We start from the raw sequence: 20,465 nt of genomic DNA, 5'->3' as shown, positions 1-20,465 counted from the left end.
GACTTAAATACCTCTTTTTGCAGGCTCCTGCCATATAGGTGTTCCAGTTTTAACATTTTAACAGTTTCAGGTAAGAGTGAAAACAAGAAACAAGCAGACAAGATGGGATCATCTTTCCCTTAAGGGTCACTTCTTTCTGCTGCAGGTCAGCTGGCTCTAGCTATGACTGGTCCTACAGCTATATCAGTACCACCTCTTCTCCCCACCCCCTCTCCAGCTATTCTGCCAGTTTTCTTCTTCCAAGCTTTTTGTGGTCCTGAGAGTGTGTGTCTTCCCCTCACTCACCTTTGTTTCCTTACTCAGCTTTTGGTTAATTTTTACTACATATGTGGATGCCACTTGCCAACATGTTAAGAGCAAACTGTTTTTCTCTTCTAGCAAACCCACTCTCTCAAAGTATCTCCCCTGAATAAGCAGCTGGCTCTTGATCCTGACTGGGAAGCTTGTGTCACAGCCAATTATCAGCTGTGTTAAATTCTGTATTTCTTTAAAAGCAGCCCATGACATGCAGATTTTTTTTTTGTACTTGCAACTTTATCACTTCATCCAGAATTTATCACTTGCTCTCAGCCAGGCCACCCAGATTATCACACTGGGAATGCAGAAGGTTTGTACGTATCTTTTCTTTCTTTCCTGGAAGTTTCTAAAATAATGAAAGTTGTTCTGTGAATGCAGAGGACAGACAAGTTTGCTTGCTTTTTTTTTTTTTTTGGTCTCTTGGAGTTGCTGCCCCTGGTGTAGGGACTCCTAGAAGATCTAGCTTTAGAGCGGCCCTTGTTTCTGAACGTTTAGCAGGATCAGCCAAGCAGGGGTTGCCATAGAGATGAGTTTCCCATCCCTTTCCCCTGAAAAAAGAGCTGATCATACTTATTTTCTTGGCACTGCTGGTATCCTCACTCTCTGACTGCTGGGTATAGTGGTCTGCCTTCTGGCAGCAATGAGAGTTAAGCTGCCATTTCTAGTTCTGAGTCACTGGGCAGGTGCAGAGAGGGGAATAGGCTTTTTTTTCCCCTTTGCCTTGTTTGCTCAGACAGCACTGGGGAGAATGCCAAATGCTGCTGGTGCTCAGATCAGTTCAACACCACTGCCCTTCTGCTACCTTTAGAGCATGAATGGGGCATTGCCCTAAAGCTGCTAATTCAGACACGGGTAATGGATACAGCTGGTGTGGTAATGATTTCTGTTCACCAATATATCAAATCCAGCCAAGGCCCCTAGAAAAGTGCAATGTTTTTAATATAAAGTAGAGATAAGCTAAATTAAACTCACTGAAACAGCACTGATCAGTAGAAAGAGATTTTTCTGACAGTACTAGAGACTAAAACATGTACTAAAAGGGCAAGCTTCCCTGGGGAAAAATAGGACAACAAATGTCCTGCTACTGTCTGTCTGCCAAGCTCTGGAAGGGCCTCATCAGACAGCAGAAAGAAGTCTTAAGTAGCCTGACTCAGGGGCTCCCTGGCTGTGTGCTGTGAAACACTTGCATGGCAGCTGCAAGGAAGGGTGGAAGGGATGCTGCATCTCTGTGGTGGCTGAACCCCCATAGTGCTGGCTGCAAATCCTAATTACATGGAGCTAAATGTGTTTTCCTGCTGTTACTTTTCTAGACAGGGTTATTGGTTGTTTTTCTTTTTATCAGAAGGATGTTATGCAATAGGTATAAAAATCCATTTATTTCAAATGTTTACACTGAGGAAAAAACATGAGAACTCTTGGCCTATTAAGTAATTGGCTCTTTGTTGCCAGTACTAACAAGGCATCCCTAGGTTCTGAAATATGGATGTTCCCTGTTACACGCCCCTTCAGATCAACTGCCCGCCACGGTGTGATAACTTACCAGCAAGCTCAGCAAATAGCTCTGTAACACACCTCCAGTCCATTGAATCATGTAGACCTTGCCTTGACAAAGCCCTTGAGCCTGAAGCATTACCCTTTTAAGAAACTGAAGGTAGGTAAATGTCTGGAGTTTGCCTGTGAGCTTTCCCTGGGGGAGCTGCATAGATGAAATCCTGCTTCTGAAACCTTATCTTCACACGAGCTGTTATTTTCTCATTATGGGGATCAGCTGGAGATGTTGTTTGCCTATTTCAATAGCAGGAAAGAATTTTTCATTTCCTTGAGGTTGTCATGTGACTTGAATGTAAAGTGTATTCAGGCTATGGGAGTGTTAATTATGCTCAATTATAACCTGACTGAATTATAATGCCCTTCCTTGGCATTAAATAACCCAGCAGAACTAGCTCTGTCCTGGTGGTTTGGAGATTCCTGCCCTCTCCGTGTGCATGTGATTCAGGAGCTTTGCTTTGACGTAATAGCCAAATGGTCGAGAATGCAGGAGCGGATACTATGACAAAATTCCTCTGCGTGCATGTTTACAAGTGCAACTAGATAATTAAAGGAACATGGTCAAGACACAAGTATTTTAAAGAGTTCTAACATGTTACACCCTCTTAGTAACACCTTATTAAAACAACAATAGAATTTTAGAAATGTAATTGCCTTTTTTTCTTAATGATGCTAAAAATAGCCCTGTCATTTTAATTTCCTGATCTTTGGCTGACAGCTTGTTTTTTGTTTCCAGCAAAGCAAGGGAGCATTAGAAGAAAGGCATTCTCTTGTAATGATATTCATTTTAAACTAGAAGTGATGAAAATAATGCTGCTCCTAATAACTCTCATAAATCTTCCTGTTCTTTCTCCCCCCTTCACCTACAGCAAAAAAAAAATCTAAAAGTTTTTTCTTTCTTAAACTGGTGAAAAGATGAGCAACGATGGCTGCTGTAGCACTGTCTAGAAAGGACAATATAAATAGATTTCTTACTGCACAGCCTTGACTGGGTTCAAAAGAAGGCCAATTGAATGGCAAAGGCAGTACCTAAGGTAAAGCGTTCCTGAGTGAGGGAGTGTAAACAAATCCCAGAAAGATCCAGAGGATCTTTGCGGGAAAAGGGCAAGGGAGGAACTGTATACTTCTTGTTTGGGGGGAGGGGGGAGTGGTTACTATGGAGAATTATTTAACCAGAGGGATACGGAGCAGCTCAGGAGGCATTGGTGGTCTCTGTCCCTTTTGAAAATGGGAGGCAAGTTTAACATTTGAACATACCTCTATATATTGAGAGGCTCCAATTACAAGATTAAATGAGACTTCACGGTGTGATTTTTCTTGTGAATTCTTCAGGGAGGATTTCAGGGGCCCAGCCCTCGGCCAGGCAAGCTCCCCCTGTTGTGACAGTGGCCACGCGGGTGCCGTGTAGCCCCTACAAGGCTCCTTCTCCCCTCCATGGTCTGTTGGTGTTGCCTCTGAGAAAATTGTCTGAAAGGTGGCTGGGAGGGCCTGGGAGCAGTGTTGTTGGTGCCAGTTCTGCGTGTCTGGAGCTTTATCCCGTTCCTGTCTTAACAGGAGCACGTACGCCACGAGAGCCTTTTGCAAGGTGTCTGTGCGTGCTTCTCCTCCCCAAGGCACCTGGTGTGCCCAGCACCGCGTCAGCTGGCCACCTTACCTTGGCCTGTGTTCTCCGACCAGCAAATACATGAGCTGCAGGTGCCTGCTAGGATTTTGTTTTCCTCAGAACTAGCAATAGGTCCAATTTAAAAGAGGGAATGTGGAGCCATGTGTTGAGGCAACTGGTGCCCTATAGCCATGTGTGGTAATAGCCTCCGCGAGGAAAACATACTAACTGCTGTAGCATGCTTCACTGGGCATTGCTACTTTATGGGGACTATTTCTTTCTTGCCACACCTGGATATCACATCATACCCTGAAGCAAGCAGGCTCGTTTTTAATTCATTAGCATTTGTTGACTCTTACCCTTTTTTATTTGCAGAAAAAAAACACATTTCACAGTACGTGAATAATTTCAGCTTGCTAATGTTGCAGCAAAGACTCTTCTCAGCGGTGCCTAACCCTTTGGGGAAGGGTAAATACCTGTGATTCACCTGCAATGTGAAGAGCAGAAGCCAGATAAGGAATCTGGATGGCAGCCAGGGCTACTACTTTGCACAGCGGTGCCCTTCCCCAGGACAGCATTCACAGCTGAAGTTGCACCAGCTATGGTGCCAGCTTACGTAATTGCTTATCTTGCATTTACGCAGGGCAAGCCCTACCTTCCTAACTCAGATAAAACCTTAAAATAATCTGCCACTGCCCGTGGCAGCAGGGAAGGGATGGCCAAGCCAGGCCCCACAGTAAGGCCTTCGAGGGCCATGGGACCACTAAGAACTACAGCTCCCAGCAGCCCCCGCGCAGCGGCCGGGGCGTCCCTCCCGCACACACCCCCTCCAGCTCACTGGCTGCGGCAATGCACCAATCCGCGGGCGCCGCCGGGCCCGGCCAGCCAATCGGGAGGCTGTTGCTAACACGCCGCAGTTATTTTTAGCTCGGGCTCCGCTCGCGCACCTTGCGGGTCTCTCGCCTCCATCGCGGCCGGGGCGGGCCGTCCCTACGCTGGCGGCGGCGGTGGTGCACAGGCGCGCGGCGGTTAAGTAGTCCGCGGGCCGTGCGCCGCGGGGCTGGGAGCAGGGCGGAGCTGCCCCAGCGGAGAGCCCAAATAACCTCCCTGCCTCGGGGGGTGCTGGGGGTACGGTGCCGGCCAGGAGGTGTGGCTGCGACTGTCCTGCTCCCCTCTCTAGCATGGGCTCCAGCAGCGAGGGCAATGCTTGTTGTGCCTTGATTTTGCTTCCCCCGCCCCCCCCCCGTTTCCTCCTGAGGAGCTGGGGCCCAGGAGCACCGTGTGCCCCAACTGCCCATGCTACCCTGTGCCAAGGAGTGTCCGCCAAAAGGCTTGGGAGTCCCCATCCTTGCTGCCACTGAGAGTGTCCCAGAGGGGTTTGCACCCAAGGAAACCAGCTGGCATTGCCCTTTTTTCTCTGCCCACAAAAGTGGTAATACAGCTCCCCAGGCCTCACCTGTGAAACCTGCCTCTTGCCCATATGATCAGCAGGATTTGGGGGTCCTAACATAACTTTTTGAAGACTTCCCTCCTCCCTGCCCTGCTTTCTGTCATTAATAGATTTGACACTGGAGTTGCATCAACCGAATAGCTCAGAGAGCCTCCCCTCTGCACTGAGGTCTGTTTTGCAGCCAAGCCAGGGGTCTAACAACCAGGCTGCCCATAACCTGCTTGCTGTTGGTGTGTGCCTTTTCTCCCCTGATTATCTTGCTCTGCCCTTCCCTCCCCACCGGTAAGCAGCTTGGGGAAATCCTCAGGTCAGTCCAACCTGGCTATTTGATCCCTTTTAAATCCCCTCTGCCCTTTCCTTCCCTCCCCACTCCCGAGCCCAGGTAGTCCCACAGCACTAACACCGAGCTGTGAAACCCACCGCGGGGGATGCTCTACAGCACCCCCCGCTGCAGCTGCTGCACCAGGACCGGGCCCTGAACGGGGAAAGGGGGGGGAAGTGGGGGAGGAAGGGAGAAATAAAGGGGGAAAAAAGGGACCCTCCATCCCCTCCGCGGCGCGGCGGGCCCCGGGGTTAATGGGTGGCGAGGGGTGGGGGAAGTAGTCCCGGCCCGCCCTTCGCGGGCCGCATCACGCTGGGCGGGGAGCGCGGATCCGTGCGCGGGGTTGCTAAGGGTGAAAGTTTGCTGTGAGTTGGCTCACTTGGGGCCAGGGCGCGGGCGGCTGCGGGCCGGCGGGGCGAGGCGGAGCTGGGCAGGGCAGGTGACACCGGCACTGGCACCTCCTGCAGCGTCCCACAGCAACCTCCGGCCCGCGCTGCCGCCACCGGGAACGAAGCTCCCCCCCTCCCCCGCGCGAGAGCTGGGGATAACGAGAGGGAGGGACGGACGGGGGCAGAGACCCGCACGCAGCCGCCCCCAGGACAGAGCTGCGAGGAGTCGCCGGCCCTGGAGCTGAGGGAGAGGTGAGCGGGGCCGGGGGGCCCGCGGGCCCGCGCCCCCTTTTGTGCGCTCGGCGCTGCTGGGAGGGTGGTGCGTTGGGGGAGGGGGTTGTTCCCCCCCCCCTTCCCGCCCCGCCTGTGGAGGGGTATTTTTCTTTCTTTGAAACATTTCTATAGCTGGCGGCCCCGGGCGGGGGGGGATTAATGGGATTTCAAGGGGTGGTGAAAGTCATTGGGTCCATGACGCTTCGCAGTGCCCGAGTTCACCATTTTGTTCGGTCTTTCTCCTTTTTTTTTTTTTAATCCCCTACTCTTTTTTCTTTTTTTCTCCCTTTTGCTGCGCCCCCCCCCCCCAAATCCGGTGAGGGCAGCCAGGTTTTACAGGGGGGTGCGGATCGGCCCCATAAAAAAGGGGAAAGCGCAGCCTGGTGGGGGCGGTGACAGGTTACCGCGGCTCGGGCCGGGGCTGCCGCCCCCCTGGGCGGGGTGTTGTCCCCCTCCCGGCCCCCTCGGGCGCCGGGGCGGGGGCCGAAACCCTACGGCAACAAAGGCGCTGCGGGCTTGTGCGCCGCCTCTCGCCGGGCGCGGGGGTCCCGCGGGCCTCCCGGGGGCGGAAATGGCCTCCCCGCCCTGTCCCCCCCCCCCCCCCCAGCCCGGAGCGGGGCACAACCGACGCGGCCTGCTGGGGGCTGCTCGCCCTGGCTGCGGGGGGGGGGGGCACCGCGGGCCCCTCGCCCCGGCCGGGGCGGCTCTCTGGGTGCTGGGGCAAGGGGGCGGCCCGAGGGCCTGGCCTTCTCCGCGAAGGGGGCCCGGCCTAGGTGCCCTTCACGGGCACGCCCGCCCCGGCAAGGGGGGGGTCACCGGCTCCCCGCCGGAAGGTTAGGCCGAGGTTGCCGCTGTGGGGGGGGGGGGGGGGGGGGGCTGGAAGAAGGAGGGGGCGCTTGGTGCTTGCCTGCACCCCCATCACACACACCCCCAATCCTGCCCTCCCCGAATCCTCCTCCCAGCCTCGGGGGTGCGATGGGAGCAGGAGGGGGGCAGCCTTGGTGCCCCGGCGGGTGTGTGGGGTCGGGAGCTTGCCCTTGGCGGGGGGGGGCTTTTTGCCCGGACTGTGGAGGGCCTCTTTTGGGGACGCTGTGATCCTGCAGGTCCGATTCCCGCATTCCCCAACAGGGGGACGAGGATAAGTAAAGGAGACAAGGGGGTGTGCTGGGGGAGGGGAAGGGGCGAGAGACTATTTTGGACTGCGGCTCCTTGTCGCCCTCGGTGGCGTTGCCCGGCTTGGGGAATGTGCCCGCCCCGGGTGTGGACTGCAGGCTCGGGGGAGGCAGTTGTGGGGCGGGGGAGAGGGAGAAAGTGACCTGCCTCTCCCTCCTCTCCCGTCCCCTAAAAAGAGGGTGGGGAAGGGAGACAAATCGCTCGCGCACGTAGGAAGGGGAAGGGGGGGGAGGCCACCCGGCGATCCCAAATGATCGGCGGCGGGGTGTATTTCTCGCGTTGGGCAATTGCCGGGGAGGGGAGCGCCGCCAGAGCGCATGTGCCGTGGAAAATTTTGTGCCCTGCCCCACCGAGGAAGCGCCGGGGCTGCCGGCCGGCGCGGGGCACGCTGGGAGATGTAGTTCGAGGGCGAAGTAGGTCACGGGGCTCTGCGCACCAGGGGAGCGGGGCGGGGGGGGGCGCGGACTACAACTCCCAGAGTGCCGCGCGGCGGGAGGCGTGGGGAGAGTGGGAGCGCTTCTGGCTGGGTCACCAGAAATGGCTCCTCTCCCCTAGGAGATGGGCGGCTGCGGGGGGGGGGGATGGAGCCCCCTACATGGTGCCCGCTTTCCTCTTCCCCACGGCGTGGGGCGGAAGGGAGGCGCCCTGGTTCAACAGGCTGCAAGGGGAGAGTCTGGCTCCGTGCCTTGGACAGGGCGGGCCGGCTGGCCGGAGGGGTGCAGGCCCACTTGCCCTTATGGGGGTAGGAGGGAGGGGGAGCCGTAATTAATCCGATTAGCGCCTTTGCTGCCTGTGGGATGAGCGGGGAAGCCTGGAAAGAAGCTGTTGTTTTGATAGGGTGTGGCCTGCGGTTGAGCATGGGAGATTATTTTGGCTGCATACTTTTAAAGTCACTTTAAATGTCACTGTGCGCCATTAACCATGGTGACACGATAGTGAGCCTGTTCTCAGAAGAAAATTTTTTCTTAAAAGTTTGAAGGCTTACTCACAAGGTCACTTCTGCTTACATAATGAGAAGAGGGCATTCTACTGTTTGCTCTTGTTTAATGTAAATTATTATTTGGCCTGTCTCCTTTAAAACGTGCTGATAAAAGAGGGAAGTCAGAGGTGGCTTATAAATTTCATCAACAGAGTGTGTCTGTAGAGGGACATTGCTCTTGTTAACACTGGTGCTTCTGTGTTCTGCCCACCATACAATAAGCTTTTACTTTGGAAATAAAGGCAGTGTGGACAAGACTTTTTTTCTGGTAGACTTGTCAGAATACATTTTGGAGTTGATACTTAGTTGCCTGTTGTCTTGGAAGCTGGGATCGTTCAGATATTCCCTAATTGCTATTTTAGTGCAATAGAAAGGGATTAAGAAGTCCTACTGGAGCCCATCTTACTGTGTCAACAACCTGAGGTGGTGTCTGACTTCTTCAGAGTTCTGCAAACATCAGCTATATGTGGCTACCTTGGCAGCTACTGGTATTACTAGCCTAATTAACTCATCTTTATTCATAGTGAAGGTTGACTATTCTGCTTTTAGAAAGGAAGAACTTTTTTTTTGACAGAAAAAAAGGGGGGAGTCAAGATTTATTACTCTTATCTCCTCCCTGCTGTCTTCAGCAGAAGGTGCTGCTCTGTTGATTAGGATGTGGGATTGCCAAGGGGTACTGAGGCATCTGTGTTGCATATAGGGTGGAAGAGGCTTTGTCTCAGGATTGAGACGCGTGCCATCTGAAAATGGCTCTCCTTGCTCTCTGAAAAACTCCAATTATTCATTTCTTCTTTGGTGTTAGTCTGTTCTTATTTGAACTTTGTCAGGTCTTGGTGACCTAACAAAACTTGTTGTAGTTCAGTAATTCCTTAAACCAGGTTTTAAAAGTCAAGACTTCCTTTTCTCTTTTCCATCCTCTTAATCTTGTGTTTTTCTTGTTTCTAAGTTAAACCCAAAGGGGATTCCTTCCAGAACTGACCTTTTTGTCAACTGACTTGAGGTGTGGGATCTGCTTTTGGTTACTATAATCCTAAAAATAAGCCTTCTTGATCTCTGACTAGTACTCAAAAAACCAAACAAACCCCCCAAAATGCACAGAATCCATGCCCCCCCCTTTTTTTCCTGTAATGAAGCCTCAAAATACTTGAGGGTGGGTGTTTTAGTCTGTTTATTTACTCCTTTTTCTCCACTAAACTAGACTAAGCAAACAAGCCTGGTCAGTTTTTCTTCCTCCTACTGACCTGGGCTGATATGGATACTTGGTGGTGCTGCTGTGATTCCTGGTTTTTCAGGGGAAGGCTGACACCTTATGTTTGTACTCCATCCCCACCTCCAAATAATTGGCACACAATATAAACATTGGCCTGACTGCTCCATGAGAGCATCACTGTAGCCCATTTTAGGAAGACAGTTGAACACTGTGTTTGCTTGAGCAAGATGAGGGCAATTGAAGAGTGAACAGCCTCTGACTAAGCTGCCAATTAAAAACTGGATATTCTGCTTCCCCCGGAGAGGTGTGTAGGCTAATGGAAGTGTGTTTCCTCTTAAAATATCTGTGGGATTCATTTTCTTTGGATGGGTGACAGAGCGCAGTGCTGACCTATCTGGGGGAGGTTGTATCCAGACAAACATTGTTTGCAAATTTTTGTATAATGGGAGAGTTGAGTGTTGTGGTTTCACATTATGCTTTTGTGGCTTCTCTCAATTTCAGAGACTTCCTCACTAGGGAGGGAAGGAGGATTACTTCAGTTTTTGGCAAGCAGTTTAAGTTTTTATTAAGTAGGTGCCTGATCCTGGCAGAGCTCATCTTCCCTCTGTTCAAGGATAAGTGATATGATCTGTACTTGACAGGTTGTTGGCGTGTGTGTGTTTTGTGACCCTGTGCCACTGTGCCCCCCCCCCCCCCCAAAATGAACTGAATTAAAATGGGATTTTAGGCTTGTAGCTAGGCAGATCCTCCACTGGGTATGCTTAATAAGGTATGTGCCTGCCAGTCAAGGGGATAGTAAACACGGCGTAGCAGCTGGTGCCACAGCTCCCTCCGTTGTTCATTCTCGTCCCTTCTGTGCTTGTGCCAGCAGGACACAGTACTCCACAGGACCACCCAGCCTCTCGGCGGGGAGGTTGGCCCTGCTGTCCCGAGCGCAAGTGGGTCTCTGTGCAGGCTCCCAAGCAAGTCACGGGGCTTTCCAGGTGGTGCATTTATGCTCTAGAGAGGCTGGTGCAGGTGAACTGCACCAGAAGCAGCTGAGTGCTGAAGCACAGGGAGACATTAGGTATACTGAAATAGCTCTGCCAGAGCAGGCAGTTGGCCTGCTTCATTTCAGCAACGGTACTTGGCAGCGAGGTAGGTATAATGCACATGCCTGGGTGCGGATAGTAGCTACGGCCCTGTTCCTTCTGGAGAGGACAAGGGAGACTCTTCCCCACCAGCACTTCTGTGTCTTGAGGGCCAGTAGATTTGGGGTGACTCTCCTAGTCGGCATCTCTACTTGGTAATGTTTGTACAAATGTTTCCTTCTGCTTTTGTTAATGAAAAAGTGTAGCCGTTCACTTCAACAGGCTAAGAATTGTTGTGTTTTCTTGCCTTTATCCATATTTTTTCCTCTCTTTTCCTAGGTCTGCTTGGAGCCAAATCTTGTCTATGTGTTTGTCACTCTGTCTCTTTTAATACGCTGCCCTGACTTGCTTGCTGTGAAGGGAGTATGCATCTGGAGATCAAAGTTGCTCTTAACTTCATCATCTCATACCTGTACAACAAGCTTCCTCGGAGGCGGGCAGACCTGTTTGGTGAGGAGCTAGAGCGCCTGCTGAAGAAGAAATATGAGGGTCACTGGTACCCAGAAAAGCCTCTGAAGGGATCTGGCTATCGCTGTGTCCATATAGGGGAGACCGTGGATCCGGTGGTGGAGCTGGCGGCCAAGCGGAGTGGGCTGGCCGTGGAGGATGTGCGTGCCAATGTGCCAGAAGAGCTGAGTGTCTGGATCGATCCTTTTGAGGTTTCCTACCAGATTGGCGAGAAGGGCTCTGTTAAGGTCCTGTACCTGGATGACAGCGAGGGCTGCAGCGCAGCAGAGCTGGACAAAGAAATCAAGAGCAGCTTCAACCCTGATGCCCAGGTATTCGTCCCCATTGGCAGCCAGGACAACTCGCTGTCCAACTCTCCGTCCCCCTCCTTTGGCCAGTCGCCTAGCCCCACCTTCATCCCTCGCTCTGCCCAGCCCATCACTTTCACCACTGCCACGTTTGCTGCCACAAAGTTTGGTTCTACCAAGATGAAGAAGGGTGGAGGAGCTGGAGGAGGGGGTGGCGGAGCAGGGGCTGCGCAGCAGCCGAGGATGGTCAGGTCTCCCACTAACAACCTGCTGAAGCACAAGGGCCTCTCCCTGTCTATGCACTCTCTGAACTTCATCGGGAGTGCTGGGAGCCAAGCCCCGCAGTCGCAGCTCTCCCCCAATGCCAAGGAGTTCGTTTACAGCGGTGGGTCACCAGGAGCCAGTAGCCTGTTCTTCGATGGTGTTGCCAGTGAGAGCCAGGCCAGCAACATCCCACCGGCATCGCAGTTCAACACCGGCACTGGAGGTACCTTTGATATGGCTCAGGTCTTCGGTGGCAGCACCAACAGCCTCTTTTTGGAGAAGTCTCCCTTTGTGGAAGGACTCAGCTACAACCTGAATGCCATGCAGTATCCCAGCCAGTCGTTCCAGCCTGTCGTCCTGGCCAACTGAACACAAGGAAAGAGAGTATTTGGGTGGGGAGGGAGGGGGGAAAACAAGAACTAAAAAAAAAAAAAAAAAAAAAGGAGAGAAAAGAAAAATAGAAATATACAGAAAATATTCAAATCTTATAAATATAGCTTCTTGGAAAAAGAGAGAGCCTAGTGTTGTTGCGCTGTGCTGGCAACGCTCCTGAAGCACTGACTTGTTTTTTAACTCAGTCCCTGTGCTTTTTTCCTACTCACTTTTTTACTCCTTTAATGAATCTTGGGTTTTTTGGTTTGTGTTCACCTTTCCCCTGCCCCAGCCCAGGAATGGTGCAAACATAGGTCACGATGCTCCTGTCTCCCTGCACCCTCCCCAGCACTGGGCACTCGATCCTTCTACCTGGGTGTAGAGATGGCTTTGTTCTGGGCTGCGTTCCCAGACACCTACTGCCTTGCTGGAGGCTGGGGGAGGGACAGGGAGAGGATGAGTCAGTGTTGGCGGAGGTGCATGCTCTTCTTGTGTGCTAGCCAGAAATGGGTGAGTGGGCTTGCTTTTCTGTTACGGCTCTGCGTCCTGAGTGTAGACGGAGAGCATCTACCGCGCCCACAGGCTGAGACTGCTGTGCTGTTGCTCGAAGCTCTCCAGACCAGGCTGGCATCAGCTGTTTTGTTTGTGTGCTGAAAAGCACTAACTCTTCTTTAGTGTCTCCCAGCAAATAGCAGGAAGGCCAGAGCATTACTGTGAAATGGCTTCTTCCTGCTCCCTTCCTCATCTGCACTTCCAGCCGTGGAGGGAAGCTGCAGAAGAACAGCACTTTGAACTAAGTCACTCTGGTTATAATCCCCTTCTGCGTGTGAGCAAAGGAACCTTTTCATGGCCTCTTCGGGCCAGTTGGTTCAGATGACAACCCTGTGGTGTAAAAACATACACACGTGTCCCTGCTGTGTGGGGGAGGTGGTGCTGAGCCAGGCAGCTGCACTTGGATTCTGCCCCCATTTTGTGTACTTTCTCCCCACCAGCAAGGGCAGCGTCCACTGACGGTCATTTGGGGCAATCTTCTAGGTTTGTGTTCTCATTCCCTGCTGTGAATTTATCTTTTTAATCTTTGAGAGGGAATGCCTTTCTTTTTAATTAGAGAGGCAGCACTGCTTTTGGAGAAGAGAAAGGGCTATGTTGTCGAAGCTGCTCTCTTGAATGATAGCCTAAGGGTTTGTACTTTCAGTTAGGAATAAATCTGACTAAAACCCTTCCTCTGCCCTTCTGGAGGAGCGGGAGGAGATGGCTGATCTGGTGCAGAAGGGAAGCGCCTAGTGTAAGTTTGTCCTTCCAACCAGATCGTGTTGGTGCAGACAGTAGCAGGCTTACTGAAGAGCAGGGTGTTCCCATGTGTGAACCTACAGCAGTAGGGCCAGAATTTAGGAACGCCCCTGCAGCTTTTCCCAAAGCCAATGTGCTGCAGCAGGGTGGTAATGGCTTTTCAGCTAGGTCACTTCTGTGCCAGGGAGCCCAGAGCCCACCTTCAGGGGGACATGTGGAGGGCCTCTTTTTGCCCAGGCAGGGCTGGTGGCTCCCTAGGTGGGAAGGAGGTCTCCTCGGAGGCTGTTGTGAGAGTATGGAAGAGTGCAAAGAGGAGTGAGATGGAGATGAGGCTCCAGGAAGTTTTTTGTTTTAAAAAAAAAAAATCTTTCTGCTGCCTCCCAAGTGTGGGGATTTGGTTTTCTTTTAAGCATGTCTCTGGAGCACCTTCTGAAACCTGTTTCTGCTGTGTCTGTTGAGAACTAGTAAGCTCTTTCCAGACATCCCTGTTTCAGGGGAGATAGGCTTGAATTCGTGCTTTTCCCTCTCCCTTCTCTCAAGCTGAGATAGAGATGCTCTAGCCCTCTTGTGTTGTCAATGAGCCTTTGCAGGGGAAATGGGGTGTCCCAGGGAGACTGCCACTACCCATATCTCATTAAGGAGAATTTCCAGCATGCCCCTTTCCCTCTCTGGGTGACTGGAAGAGGCATGGTCCCAACCTCATGCCCAGCATCGGTTCCCGAGCAGGCTGCTTGCTGCTGTCAAGCTATGACCAACACGGTGGGTGGGTGAGGAGAGTGGAGCCCAGGTAGCTTCCCTCGAACTGGCATCTGCAGCCTCAACCCTCCAGGTTTCCAGGCTAGGACAAGCTGCCCAGGAATGGCTGAGCTGATTTCTTTTTTCTTTTTTTCCTCTCTCATTAACCCCCTTACTGATGTTACCACTGCCACCCCATCCTTCCTCCCCAGGAGTATGCTGCTGATGGCCAGCCAGCTTGCCATGCTGGACCGAGGAGCGCTCAGCCCGCGATCGCGGGGTCCTGGCTGGCACCCTGTCTCAGCCGCCTCAGTTTCTTCCACCGTTCCCACATCTTCTGGCAAAGCCTTCTGTGAACTGCTGCTGTGGGACAGCATGCCCTCCTCAGGTGCAGGAAGGGAGGGGAGAGGTGGGATGCCCCCAGCCACCTGCTTGTGTGTGTGAAGCTTTGATGCTGCTTTGCCCTGCCACACGTATTATACCTGCTTTAAAAATAGTGTGCGTGGAAGGAGGAAAAGGGGAGGGACCAACCTCTTTGTATCTTAAAGGAAAAAAGCGTGCTTCAGAAACGTTCCTCCAGCGTCAGGCAGCAATGGAAACTAACGGCCTTTTTGGGTCTTTTCTAGTCTTGGATGTAGGCGTTCAGCTTCAATTTTATTTTTTAAAACCTGCACTAATTTACCTGGTTTCTTAGGAAGAGAAGAGAGAATTTTTTTTTAACTTTTATTTTTTATGGGTTTGTGTTCTTTTTGTTGATGTCCGTTTGTATTGAATAATTTGCTACATTTGTAAAATGTAAGAGGTATATATAATATATGTATATTTCTAACGTAAAAAAATTGTAATTTTTTTCTTTTCAAGATTTTTTCTTAAAAAGAGGAGAGAAAAATATTTTTTCAGGAAAAAACTTTAAAAAAAGAAGCAGTGAAGATTCCTTTCTCCCCACTCAGCCTCCCTCCTTTCCCTCCCAACCCTCTCTGAGGAGTGAATTGACAGTCGTCTTGAGGAGAGAATGAGTGAAAGAGGACAGAAGTCTGTATGTCTCTGAGTGGAGGGTTTCTGTGTGTGCTCTGCTTGGGTTTCTTTCCAAGAAGGGGGCTACTGAGAGGGGGAACCAGGGGGTTGCTGTCTTTTTTCTTTTTTTTTTTTTTTCTTTAGCGAAGGAGGAATACAATCAGAGTTTTGTATTCAGAATGTTGTGCAATATTTTGGAACGGGACATTGGTGTGTCTAGAGATTTAGTTAAAAACAAAAACAAAAAGGTTGATCAAATCTGTACAGTTTCTATTGTTCCAGATTTTTTTAAGTTTGTATTAAAAGCATGATATAATAATTGGTTGTCATGTGTTGTGTGCTCAGTGGGGAGAGAACACCTCTGTGGTTGCCTCTCCCTGAGAGTAGGCAGTGATGCTGGTGAAGAGGGACCAGGCTTCCTTCCCAGCCTGCCTTCAGATGAACCAGTGCTTGGTGCCTTCCTCTTTCATGTGAAATCACTGGTTCGTAGTGTGCTCACGCTCAGTGGCGGTTTCACTGTGTTAGGAATAGCCCAGCGGTGGTGGGGTGTTGTGCAAGGCGGTGAGGGCAGCTGTCTTTCTGACCTCTCCTGCTGCCAAGAATAGCAGTGGCATAGGAAAAAGGCGGTCTGCCTTGCCTTCCAGGGTCAAAGCCGTGATTCAGCTCCCTGGAGTGAGGCTGAGAGCTGGCTTTCCTTCCCAGGGGAGGGGAGGAGGGGGGAAGAGGGAACATGATACTTTGCCTTTAGCTTCTGATGCCTCGGGGGCCTTCAACAGAGCAACATCAGAGTTCCTAAAATAGCAGGCTACCTGCAGCACCTCCTCCCAAATGAAGTAGCTTGCCTGCAGCTTCTGTATGGTTAAGCTGGGATCGTTACCTGGTTCCCTTTGACCAGACCTGGTTAGGTGTAGACAGAGCCTTCACAAGCAGTGGTTGCTGTGGAGGAGGTGCTGTTTGTGTTTTATTTTCCCTATCCCCTTCTTCCCCCCCACTCCCCTCCAGGGGTTTATCCTTGGGCTATTTTGGGTGCTTCCTAAGCAAAAGAAGCCTCTGGAGCAGTGTGTGCAGGCTGTGTCCTCCCTGCTTTTTCATTCTAGGTGGCTTCTCATAGCAGGGTGGCCTTGAGCCTGGATATGAGAACAAATGAAGGGTGATGAAGGTCTAGTGTTTCATTTTGCTTTTATGTCTCATTGCTCAGGTTTAATAAGAATTTCTTTAAAGGGTGCTGCTCCTTTCTGGTGAAAAGGGGGATGAAAACAGTTCTGTGCTGAGGAAGATGCTTACAAGCTTTTTAGCATAGGAAACATCTTTCCTTCCCTCTGCTTGCCGAGTGACACAGCTTCCCCAAGCCATAAACAGCCTAGTTGTGCTCCTGCCTGCCTTCTGCTCCAGGGGTGGGTCACAGATCCCTATGCTGCCTCCCCAAAAAGCTGTATGAAGTAGCTTATTAAAATGTATTTAAGGAAACCAAATGTGGAGCTGGTTCCTGCTAGTGTCCTTCCCCACAGCCCCTCTAGCCTGAATTTCTTCCTGGAAGAGCTTGCATTGCTTGCCCTTGGATTTCCAAGCCCTGGGAGCTGGGTTCTTGCTCGTGCATGCTGCATGCCATGTGACTGTCACACTCTGCTAAGCAACAAAACTATTCTTTCCCCTTTGTGTCTCAAACCCCTTGTAATCATTTATCTAAAGCATGCACAAACTCTTGCCCTTAGACATGTTTCTGGAAATGGAAAATCAAGGATGAATATGTGCCTTACTGATCCTTGCCCTGCATTTGCTTGGCTCTGATGCGGCAGGACACAGCCTTTCCCTTTTTGGGCGCAGGTATGCTGAGTGGTAGGGCCTGGAGTTAGCTTACAGCTGATAGCTGTGCAGCCTGGGCAGGGATTAGGGAAAAGGCTTAGTATAGCCTTACTTCTGTTCAGATATATGTTCCTGTGTCATCTCAGTGAGACAGCAAGGTGGGGGGAGGTAAAGTGCCCTTTTCCACCTTAAAGCAGTCTTTCTGTGTCAGCAGAAGCAGGGAAGGAAGTAGGGCAGGGAGCTCTGCAGAGAGAGGGTGAGGGCTTTGCCCTCCTTCATAGGCGGCTGCCAACAAAAAGACGAAAGAACGTGCTGGAGCCCAGCGCTCACCCGGCAAGGGGTATTGCCCGGGGCAGGGTGTGGGAATAATCGCTGTGTGTTTGACACCAGGTTTGGGCAAGTGACCAAGTCAGTCCCCAAATAGGATACTCTAGCAAGGCATGGTAACAAGATGGGATTAGTCTCCTGAAGCCACTGAGTAATTTCTTCAAAGCAGGGGCATGGGGTGTTGTTGAGATGCTCGTCACAGGGGACTCGTTATTAAGAAGGAAACTTGCAGCTTGAGTCACTGAGCGGGTGGGCTCCCACCTGAAAGGAGGAGACAGCTTTGGTTTAAAAAAAAAAAAAAAAGCCAAGCTTCATCCTTGTGCTTTTCAGTCTGAAAGCAGCAATTTTTGACATGGATCAGGCTGTTCTGGGAGATGGAGGGGGCTGGGGCCCAGAGGAAAGCCTTATGCAAGCATGAAAAGCAGGCTCTAAGATAGATGTGCTGTGGATTTATTGTAAATACAGGCCCAGCAAAACAACCCAAGTTTGCTCTGGCTGAAGAGAGTGTCTCGCTGCCCCGGAGCCTCTCGGAGATTTGGGTTATCGGGTTTGAATAACGCACCGCACAGGCAGCGTTAACGGCAGGTGCCTCCCACGCCCCGGCTCTCGCTGGCGTGCCAGAACCTGGATGTGGAAAAACACTGCTTGGAGGGGAGCTGGGGGCCTGCTGAGCCCTTGGCTTCCCCGGAGGCCCACGTGTGCTCCCTGCAGATGCCACCTGCTTCCCGCTCACGCGACAGCCGGCCGATGCTGCGCGTGGCCCTTGGCTGTCCGCACCGGGTGCGAAAGGGGAAGGCTGCGCTGTGGGGTATCGGCCCCCTTCCTTCCCCTCGCTTCTCTGACTGTGCCGCTGGCTTGGCCTGGTCAGTTCCCACTGCCAGCAGGATGCTTTTCCAAGCTCTTCTTAAGAGTCCCCCCACAAATGCGAAGTGACAGCCAGCTCTCTCCAGCGGGCTCCATCCGCCTTCGTAAGCGAGGGTGCAAATGCAAGCCAAGGGACAAATCCTGGCCAAGGTTAGCGGTGTGTGAAACCTTTTGCTGTGCAACTTTCCCTTGGTTTCTGTGGCTGGGCTCCAATTTAAACACAGCCTGGAACATGCTCGCCCCGACCCTTTCAGGGTTATTGTCGCACTGTTCCCCACTGCTGCGTGCACTCCCCTACACGCGCACCCTCCTGTGAGGATGGCCTGTTCACCTCAAGAAACCTTGTGTGCTTTTTTTAAAACTGCTGAAGAATTCAGCTTTTATTCCCCCCTCCCCAAACACGCACCGTTGAAGCTTAATGCTCTGCTAGCATGAATGCTGCTTTTTATCTTTACTGGTCAAGGAAGGGCCTCTGTGTAATAGACAATCTGTGCATAGCTGTAGCCAACAGCAAAAATGACTTTACCGTGGTAAGGGTGCATGTCAGGGAGGGACATGTTTTTTCCCAAGGATCCCATCACCCACAGAGGCGCAGGAGAGGGTTAGAAAAATGAGATCTCTGTGAAGAAGGTTCAGGTCCAAATTTCACTTTGCCTTTAGATGGAGAAGAGACAGGTACAGCTGGAGGCATGGGGGAGCTCATTCCTTCTTTGCTGAATGGTAAGGAAGCCAGTCCTGGCCATGTGTTATTCTGCAGCTGATGAGACACAGCTGGGGGGATTTGGGGTTATTTTTGTTGGTCTTGCTCAGCCTGCCATGCTTGTGGTGCAGCGTTACCGCTGAAGGAAGCAGGTCCCTGTGAGGGAATGTGTCCCTCCCACTCTGCAGGGTGTTTCCACCAAGGACAAAGTTTTCCTTGGAGTGAATCAGCCAGCAACGGCTTGCAAAAGGTGTGCTAGGGCTTTCATTTAAAGAAAAAAAAGAAAGAAAAACAACAACAACAACAAAACAAAAAAGGCACACAAGCTAGTATGTAGCAAGGGCAACAGACAATGTTGCTGCAGCTCTCCTGATGACTGCAGCAGGAAACCCTTCCTCCATTCACCTTGCTTTGCCTGCAAAGCACAGTAAATTCATCCAAGGGCCAGCTCAAGCTGTTCTCAGCCATGCGCATTTCTGTGTTTCCTGATATTCCTGTGTTCAGCTATGCCATGACCAGTGCATATCACTGTAGGCTTTGGCACGCCATTGCATGGCTGTTAACTCCAGGAGTTAACAAGTACTCTCAGAGCGCTTTGGCGAAGTCCGTAGAAAGCCGGGCTCCATTGCCTCCTTAGCCCATGCTGGAGAGATCCGCAGTGAGAGTTTCTCACCCAGCCTCTGCCTGGGGCTGAGGATCCTACAACGTCCCTGTTCTGGGATGCCAAGGGCACAGCTCCTGCAGGTCCAGCATGGTGACGACCTGAATTGACTGGGAGTGAGAAACTGGGGATGTGAACAAGAAATGCCTTGCAAGCAAGGAGATACCAAGAAAAGAGCCAGATCTGCTCTTCCTTTCCTGGTGTTTTTTGCCATTCTTGCTGAGCTGCACTGGCATAGATGGAGAGAAGTTTAGCTTATTTTTCCACCTCAACTACCCACCTGCTAACAGCAGTCCTGTTGCAACAGCCCAAGTGGTGGTGCTGGCACAATGCATGGTGTAGCCTGGGGGCTCAAGGGGCACACAGGAGAACCATGGAGCAATCCCTGAGAGACCTGGTCTGCAGGGGGAGCTCTCAGGTTTGCATCCGTGCAGGGACAGATTGGCAGCACAGCTGATAACGTGAGGGAAAGGAGGAGCACAGTCTCCCTCTGCCCAATTCAGACTGGTCCAAGGACTGCAGCTCCCACCTTTGCAGTGAGGTCACCCAGCAGGCTGGTGAGTCAAGGCAGTGTCACTGTCCCCCTGACAGATGTGGAGACGCTGAGGAGCGGGGAGGAGCCATGACCTAACCGCAGACGTGGGGAGCACAAGCGAGCAGCTGAGCTGGGAGCCATTGGTCTTTCCCACTGTCTCATGCATTTTCCCACCAGTGCTGTAAGCTGCCTGTGACGGGGAAAAGAAAAAGGTGGTGGGGGGGACCAGCCACGCTTGGGGAGAGCTGTGTCCCAGCCACCGTGTTGCCCATTGGCCACTGGGGAACTTCTTCTGGCCCACATTCACCCCCCCACCATCTGTGCTGCCACGTCTTCCCATGGGGATGAGGACGTGCCAGTCCTACCAAAGGGTAATCAGCAGCCAGGGATGACCTGAGCTGCTCCTTGGCCTCAAGATGACATTGTGGTACCCAGGGAGTCACATATTCGGGGAAGCAGGTGAGAAAGGAAAGGGCTCAACAAATCCAGATTAAAATAGGATCCAGTCAAACAAACCTCTCAAACCCAGCAAGGGAGCAGATGGGATGTGGCGCTCCAAGGCCCACCCAAAGGCATCCAATGCTGCAGAGTAAAGCAGTTGCAATATGTAAGCAATCACTTTCGGATGGGGCATTGAAAACCACAACCTACATCCTAAGTGTTAACGTATCAGCATAGGGAATCACAAGTTTCTGATTTTTAGAAACACAAGCAAAGAAACTCTCCAATAGTCAATGTCCTAAATCACAGCACAGATCACGTCTAGAAAAC

At 51.7% G+C, this 20,465-nt stretch overlaps 1 protein-coding gene across 2 annotated transcripts; it reads left to right on the top strand.

Annotated features, from left to right (window-relative positions):
- Nucleotides 1-4,620: 4,620 nt before the first annotated feature.
- On the top strand, nt 4,621-11,809 carry TOB2 (transducer of ERBB2, 2). 2 transcript variants are annotated; one of them, XM_067310595.1, is made up of 3 exons: nt 4,621-5,180; nt 5,688-5,861; nt 10,654-11,809. In XM_067310595.1, exon 3 carries the CDS (start codon nt 10,740-10,742, stop codon nt 11,760-11,762), a length of 1,023 nt encoding a protein of 340 aa, XP_067166696.1. In that variant the 5' UTR covers nt 4,621-5,180; nt 5,688-5,861; nt 10,654-10,739; the 3' UTR covers nt 11,763-11,809. The 2 variants fall into 2 exon arrangements, with proteins under 2 accessions (XP_067166696.1, XP_067166700.1); XM_067310599.1 differs by lacking the exon at nt 4,621-5,180 and having other exon boundaries at nt 5,611-5,861; nt 10,654-10,824; nt 10,921-11,809.
- Nucleotides 11,810-20,465: the final 8,656 nt, after the last annotated feature.

This window comes from Apteryx mantelli, chromosome 1 (assembly GCF_036417845.1).
Source record: "Apteryx mantelli isolate bAptMan1 chromosome 1, bAptMan1.hap1, whole genome shotgun sequence".
NCBI classification, from domain to species: domain Eukaryota; kingdom Metazoa; phylum Chordata; class Aves; order Apterygiformes; family Apterygidae; genus Apteryx; species Apteryx mantelli.
Note: the sequence above shows the minus strand (reverse complement) of the source record. Positions and strands in the feature narration are given on the sequence as shown.